The sequence below is a fragment of the Wasmannia auropunctata genome, unplaced genomic scaffold (assembly GCF_000956235.1).
Source record: "Wasmannia auropunctata unplaced genomic scaffold, wasmannia.A_1.0 LD336032.1, whole genome shotgun sequence".
Taxonomy (NCBI): domain Eukaryota; kingdom Metazoa; phylum Arthropoda; class Insecta; order Hymenoptera; family Formicidae; genus Wasmannia; species Wasmannia auropunctata.
Window position 1 is genome coordinate 11,988 of NW_012026858.1, and position 8,713 is coordinate 20,700.

Here is an 8,713-nt window from a genome sequence, read left to right on the forward strand (position 1 = left end):
ACCTATTCTTTTCGATACTACATGCGGTAATACTATCGCGGCATAAATCGTCATCGCGACAAATTGCATCGCGGAAGGCTTGTATCAAGACGGACGAGCGAATCATAAAAGCGATTGCGCGGAGCGTGGCATGAAGCTCGGTCCCTTCGCATGGCAATAGACGTAGTTTAATCAGAAAACTGCAGGGGAGAACAGGAGAGGGGGGGGGAGGGGTGGACGGACAAGTACCTTACCCTCCACTGCGAGAATGCAGGGGCATTTAAGTAGATGGAGGGTATAGACCCCTGTCTACTCCATTTGCTTTCAGCCCGGGGGACCGCGCCGCCGATATATATCCCAATATTCTCCGTAACAATGATGAATCACTGCGGAGCACCTCTTGCGCAAGAAGTTGCACACTTCCAATGCGCTCAGTAAGGTCTCTCTCTCTCCATTCTCGCAGATATACGAAGGAGGGAGCGGGGGAAGGCAGGGGGGNGGGGGGGGCAAGGGGAAGGCGAAGGATACGGCGCCGCTTTAGCGCGATACGTTTCTGCACTTTGCGCGGTTATGCAAACCTGACGTAAGTCATGCCCAGACGAACACGAATTCCATCGTCGACGAGAGAATACCGGACCGACTACGAGCGATCCCTTTTGTGCCGTAATAACGCGGACGGGAAGGAGGGGAGGAGGCGAGTGCGCGATACCAATCTATATTTCGCGGTGCCAAACGATGTTCGAACGAAACGCGAGAAAGAAGTGTTCCGCGTGTGTGCAGCGATTTAAGCGCATAAAGGGACGAAGGGAGACGACGCTGCGCGACTCTTTCCTTGCATAAAATATGGGGCAGCTTTATTTTTATGACAACAGTTACGGGGAATGTAATACGCGAAGTATCGCGCGTCCTTCGCGGTATTATATTTGCGCTTGGTTGTAATATTATAAAGGAGGTTGCTTGCACTTGCATAATAGTTATCTTCTTTCGAATAAAAACGGATATATACATGTATACGCTTAATCCTAGCCAGGATCGATAAAGCTTAAACTTACTACCTTCTATCAACAATACTTTGATATAAGATTCGCGTTTACATAATTTTATTAATATTTGATAATATTTTCTTGTATAAAGAAAACAAATTCGCAATTGATTATTATATAACAGTTATTTCTTTTTTTATTTGTTGTATTGTGCTTTAATTCGATTCTGCCTTTATTATAAAATAAGTTTTGAATATCTTATATTTCTTAATGTAACATCACATCGATAAATTACTTCCTAAAGATGTTAAACATCCTTGCACATCGTTCCACTTGAATAGATATTGAAAGAACGACTAATTAGCTTTTAACATTAAATATCTCTGAGGCAGGACATACGTCATAATGACGAATCAGTTCAGTGCCGAGCTTGGCTGGTCTTATTAATAAATTCGCTTCCCAAGCGACGTACTATGAATCATTCGATAGGCAACTGGGGAGATTCTATTAGACTGATTGGTTTGCATCTCTCTACGGTTGAATCTATGCCGATACGTCTTTGTACCAACCATGCGCAAAATGCAATTGCCTCTTTTGATATATTCGAAGTGCTTGGAAAGATTGTGCATGAAATCGATGGTGACAAATCAAATCTCGTGCACGATCTAAATATTTCTGACTTTTTCCGTCACAATATTCATGACTATGTATAATCTTCTTTCAAAGCTTTCTGAATCTATTAAGAACAAAATAGATCGCACATACAGGTATACACAATTTGCGTAACCAAAGCTTCAAAGACAAGAGTTAATCATTTCCTATTTAATCTATTTCGGCAATTTACGAAATTTTCACTGAGTCCATTTAACATGCTATTTTTCTCAATTATTGAGACATATTCGTTAAGCAATTGCATAAGGCTTTTGAACGGTTCCATGAATGAGTTGTGATAGAAAACAATCGATTAGCCTGCTCTGAATTCGTGGTATTCTCCTCGGGCAAATCGTATCAGCACATGACTCAACTAAGCACTTTGATCGCAATGACAGAAACGCGCATGCAACATTTCCCCGATTGACCTAGTTTGAAAGTCGATCGCGTTAATTCAGGAAAGATTCGTCGGCACGATGGCGAGAGAAGTATCGTGAGAGGTATCCACAGACCTGTTCAAATCACGCTCAAGGTATCGCGAATTAGTTAATAATTAAAGTATACCGTGCGTATTCTACAAAGTGTTAAAATTTAAAATATCCCACGTTTATTAACTTATTTGCAGCTCTTATCGATAATAAGCTTTTAACGTGCATTTCATTACGCTTGTTTAACTCTTCATCCTTATCACATATCGGTTTTGCGTTCCTGGCATTTAATCTCCTCTTCCCCTAAGTTTCATTAAACCGACTCTCCAAATATGGCTAATCTGCGGACTTTTTTGTACCCTCGAAGGAGTTAACGGCGTAGTCGAAACCGCAACAACTTAGTTCACGTTAAAAACGTACTACGCCCCGGATAGGATTAGCGCGCCCTAATTTATTGACTTCCCGCCTCACTGGCGCGGGGAGAAGGGCTGGAACCCCCCGTGGCTCCGAGTTAACGGCGTTTTACAAGAGGGGTGACCCTTCACCGGGGGGGCTGACACGAGTCGAAAGATGCATATTGCATGCTTGTAATCAAGTCTGACAAAATATCGTGCATACGCAGTGTGATCGTTCTAGTGTGAATTGTATAAAGTATTATATATTATATATACATATATGTAAGGGTATATATATGTATATATGAGGGTAGGGAACGAAAATTATCGAGGTGGAATGCAGAGATCGAGATGCCGCAGCTGTATCTAGAACTATTTTTTCTCTGTTTTTTTTCCAAGAAGACGTGCATATTTCGTAATCTAGAACATCGTTATATTGCGCCAGTTTATTGAAAATGATTGATTTACGATGTATCGAAAAACTCGGGGAAGCTCAATGTCTAGAAGCCTGATCCCTTTAAGCTCGTAATACTTGAAATATTCAGTGTCATAAAGAGGATATAGAATGATCACTCTGCAATTATTGTATTTCGATTGACAAGGGAATAAACGCGAATAAATATATAGGCAATAAAAATAATTGAGTATTTATCGACTGTTTCAAACTTTACCGCTTGTATATAATTTACAAGCGCGTTGATGCTGGAGATATTAATCAAAATAAAATTCGCGATTTAACATGTTATAATTAATCATTTCTTTCCGATATGTGCCAATAAAAATTATTTTACTTCACAAAATAATATATATTAGATACACAATGTACACTCTTTGAAGAAATTTTATTTTCATGCATTTTTACTAATCTGATTTTCAACTAATCGGTTTAAAATTCATAGAATAATCTTTCCTTTTTTTTGTAATATTATATATCAAATGTATTTAAAAATAATTTTTTAATAATAACTGAAGTTGTTACAGAAAACGCGTATTTCTGTTTTCATTTTAATTAAACATTTAAAAATTACATATATTTTTTTAATACACGAGAAATTAATCTGATATACTATATGTAGCATAAAACTGCATGAAAAAAATATTCTTGTGTTCGTATAATTTCTTGAAATTTAAAATTGAATTTATTATTATAGAAATATGCGAATCCTCATATGTATAATATACATATATTGAAATAATAAATAATACATTATTCGTTTACCGTCGATCAATCGAACTATACGATATAACAAATGTTATTTAATTGTAAAATAATATAAACGATGTCTGATTAAAGCGAATAAGAATAAAGAAATATCGTGACCATTATCGTTTGATTGGACAGTTCCTATTTATATCGTGTATTAAGCTATGTGGCATCACGTGACTTACGTACAAGGGGCGTAGAAGTTTGCATTCCGTCCAATTCTCCTCAACGAGGCAATAACCGGGCATCTCGAAAATCTCCCGTCCTCCAGATCCCCCTAATTAAGAACACCAGCCGCGAGTATTGGAGAAGGGAATCCAGCGATACTCATGTTCAAAGCCTAAGCCTCTTTCCCGCGTTCCTAGAATCAGATTTCTCCTTCTATTAGCACCTTTATAGCGCACGAAAGAAAGAGTATTAAAATATATGTTATCCAAAAAAATATAATGTAATATTATATTTTAGAATTAATCATAAATATAAAATATTATTATTATAAATTACGCCTTAATCGTGCAACAGCAAAAATGCGAATAACAGAAAACGACCGCTTAAAATAAAATTAATTTCAAACTCAATATGTAAAATATTTGTTGATATATCTGAGATATAAAAAAATATACCTTACAAATTTTTTTTCTAAACATTTTGCTTTATAGAGGCAGAAAACATATATGTATAATAACAATTACTGTGCTAATAATGATAAACATTCTCAATATTAGACAGTGAATGTATTTGTTAAAATATTGTTATTGTCATTCTTTTTTATAATTGAAGATATGTAGGCTTTTATAATATGTTCACTATACGCATAAAGAAGAATTTTCAAATTATCTTTAGAGGATTAAATTGCTCCGAAATACATATAAAAATATATACAAAATTGCCTTGTTTTTCATATTTTTTTAAGCTACGTTCTCTAAGTTTACAATAAAGTTATTGAACAAATATTCCATTCAAAATATTAAATTGAATGATAAGATTTTGTAAAAATGTGATTTTTTGGTTCCATTCATTCAACAAAAAATTAAAGCGTACTATTAAACTGTAAAAATGTAACGTTAGTTACTAGTGTTGCCATCCAGCAGTGGCTCAATGCAACTAAAATACGGCAAAGTTGAATAACCGATTGACGGGATACAATTATAAACAATTATCATTATAAATGTTATTATTAATAAGCATAATTAATTAAAATACATTAAACATTTGAAAAAAAATCATGAAATGCTAATCATAATTTTTTTTAAATTACTATTGTTCACATAATTTTCTTTATTAAAATCAATTAATCCGCACGAAATAAATGAAAAAATACAATTCGGGAGAAAATTTATATTATATTCATATATACATATAAAATAGAATAATAATTTTAGAAGAGAAATTATTTTCCATTGCTTGTTAAAAATGCAGTTGCAGAATTACTAACAACAATTTGAAACTATCGCTTTTGAAAAAATATCAAACATTATACGTTAACATAATAAATAATAGAACGACGATGTGTTCATATCTACTCACGATTAACTCATTTCATTTTCGTTGCATATAATTTTCGCTGCATAGAAAATAACTTGTCAAAAAAATAACGACTCGAAACTATGATTTATATGAAAAGGATTTCGATTTCGAACGCAGACGCGAATCATATAGCGAATTCGATCGGATGAACTAGTGTGCATTCAGTACACATTAATGCCGTTGTACACGACTGTTTCTATGGTATCCCTACACGGAGAGAATTTTCTTTTAAAATTTACCCTGAAAATCATGTTAATTGTGAGACAATATAGTATTTAGGTAAATTTTACTGTGCACTACAATAAATTTTACTGCAAAATCTTATTGTAGTGCACAATAAAATTTGCCTAAATACTATATTGTCTCATAATTAACATGATTTTCAGGGTAAATTTTAAAAGAAAATTCTCTCCATGTAGAATACTACAATTGCAGCTAGTTTGTAATTTTTTGTTATAATATTTTTATATTAAAGCATGTAATATTATTATAATATATTAATATTTATATTAAAGCATATATATATATACATATATATATATATATATATATATACACGTACATATATATTATGTTAATTATTATAATCATTACGCAACAATTATCGCACCGATTCCCATTAACCTATGACATTTCAATTGTCAATCAATATAATTCATATTAATTTTTTTATCATGAGAATATCAAAGTAAAGTAATATCAAAGTAAATATCAGACTAATAATCATTTATAGAAAGAAATGGTTATAAATTACATTTCTAATATACCTCATAAAATCAAGATATATGTGGGATGAGGGCTCGAACTCGCGGGGACTGCCGATTTACGAATCAACGTGCTCGTACTGCACTGAGCCATACGTACATACCCCATAGAGTTATACATATATGTGATTATTTAAAAAAAAGAGCTTACTACAGTATGACCTTTCCACTTTGTAATTCATAATCAGTGGCGCAACCTTTGTTAAACTATATAATAGCGAATTTGATTGGACACACTAATGTGTGCACTCGATGTATTTTAATGCCATATTGCACACTGTTCTAATCTCAATGTAAAAGTGAAATATCTTGAATAATAAAATGCTCAATACATATTCCACCAAATAATATAATAGAGTAACTATATATAGTTATACTATTAAAAATTTCGCAATTTGACTGTTTCTAAATTTATATTAATAACATACTTCTATTTCTGTTGATCTGCAGTGTACAACACGATTTTAATGTGCACTGAGTGCGCATTAATGGGTCCAATCGAATTTAATAATAGATATTCAAACATCAATATTGTGACTGCTGCGTTTAGATTCTCCAGATGCACCCAGATATCATTTTATCCTTGTTGTTCACCGAATGTTAAACAAGAATAGAATGATACCCCGCGGGTGCACCCAGACGGAGAATCCGAACGCAGCCTTGGTGATGAATTTAACAGCAATGATACGCGAAGTTTGCGAACTGATATTTTACGAGAGATGCTCGTGATCGTGCACGCGCAGGATTCATACTTTTCGGCAGTAAAAATTGCGAAATATACTCTGAGATTCGGATGCGAGATATATTTCGCAAATATTAAAAATGTCAAGCGATAACTTATGTTGCAGCAATGGAAGTAAATAAGATAATCAATACATTTAATATTAATGCGTACCTGGCGACGGTCTCGCATCAATTAAATTTTCGCTCATGCATTTTGGCGAGAAATTATAACCTTGGCGAGGGGACGGAGACTCGATCTCCGGTCGATTCTCCGGGTCGGAATTACGGACTTGCGATATCGGGATATAATAATAAATACACGCGACATTGAATGCGATGTATTAATGCTCTGCGAGAGAAATTCGCGATACTCTTTCGCGCGCAGAATTCACTATTATAACAGTCGCGAGAAGTATGAATCGATACGAATTGGAATTCTGCGATCCGCGCGTAGCGTTCCAGCGATCGCGACACGCGACTGACGCGACATCTGTCGAAGACATTGCGAAGTAATGAGAACGCCACGGCGAATTATCGGTCGATGTTGCGATTAAAACGGCCGAGCGGCCGAAGTGATCGTCGAATATCGAAATTTTGTCTTACACCGCAGTCATGTGACTCATCGCCCACGTGTAGATTAAATTAATTAGAGGGACTCTCAAGGCGGGAGCACAGGCTTTTACATAACGCTGCATAACGCATATGACGTAAGGCATAAGAGAATCAACCAATCAGAGTATGAAATGAAGGACTCTGATTGGTTAATTTTTTTATGCCTTATGTTTTATGCGTTATGCAGCGTTATACAAAAGCTTGTGCTCCCGCCTTCATACTTGATGCGCCTTTCTTTGTAGATAAAATATAGATAGATAGATAGATAGATAGATAGAGAGAGAGAGAGAGAGAGAGAGAGAGAGAGAGAGAGACCCTCTAATCAGTTATCAGAGTCGCGAACTAAGGGCGAATTCACACCTTGACAGAAAGGCGGAAAACAGAAAAGCAGAAGCCAATCAGAACTCGCGTTGGTAGTTAATAGCTTGCTTTTCGCTTTTCTTGCTACCAGTGCGAGTTCTGATTGGCTTCTGCTTTTCTGTTTTCTGCTTTTCTGTCAAGGTGTGAATTCGCCCTAACGCAGGAAAGTTAGGTCGGGCAACGCTATTTTTCAGCAAAAACCAGATATATTATAATAGTGTGATAATGTTCGCTATTTCTGGTTTTTGCTGAAAAATAGCGTTGCCCGACCTAACTTTCCTGCGTTAATTCGCGACTCTGATAACTGATTAGAGGGTCTCTCTCTCTCTCTCTCTCTCTCTCTCTCTCACTCTCTCTCTCTTTCACCTCTGCGGAGTGAGGAGTGAGGATTTTGCTGAAAGTAGAGACCCTGTATATACAAAACACGCACGTGACTCCAGACTCCATGACTTCCGACTCTGTGATTAAAGGGTCTCTATAGATATACCTTTAACTACGTAAAATCAGCTGTGGTCAGCTGATTCCTGGGTGTCTGCTACTCAGATGCAAGTGGAAGAATAAAGTATGGTCAGGAACGAGTTTCCAGCATCGGAAGAAGTAAAAAAGGAAGAAATTATGGAGGAAACGGTGCAAACAGAGGAGACTAATCGCACCGACGAGGAAATGAGCCATACTGAGGACGAGAATCACTCTGATGACATTTATGAGGACGATCCCGAGAGTCCGTATATGTACACAGGTAAATATATATTCTTTAAGTATAAGAGCTTTTCGAGCAAGTTGAGAGATTGATCAAAGACTGACAACGCGCTGTACGACTATGAAGAATTTTGTTTGTCACATATTGTTTTGTCATACATTGTTATACATTATTACATCGTCGTTGTATATCTAAATATGTAAATGTATAGATATATATACATAAACAATTTTGGAAATAAGCACACAAATAAGTCCTTTAATCATGTAGTTTTCAATAATTGATGCCACGAGCAGAATACTTTTTAAAATCGAGTAAAAAAAAGATGTATATATATATATATATATATATATATATATATATATATATATATTATGTATATATTAT

The 8,713-nt window shown here is 35.3% G+C and overlaps 1 protein-coding gene across 1 annotated transcript in view; it reads left to right on the forward strand.

Annotated features, from left to right (window-relative positions):
* The first annotated feature begins 8,025 nt into the window (after positions 1 to 8,025).
* The window catches only part of LOC105452380 (UPF0184 protein C9orf16 homolog), a 1,471-nt gene continuing 783 nt past the window's right edge, over positions 8,026 to 8,713 (forward strand). Inside the window, exon 1 of the mRNA XM_011693420.1 lies at positions 8,026 to 8,365. Coding sequence (XP_011691722.1) covers positions 8,191 to 8,365 — 175 coding nt within the window. The 5' untranslated portion in view covers positions 8,026 to 8,190. The remainder of the gene's footprint in view (positions 8,366 to 8,713) is intronic.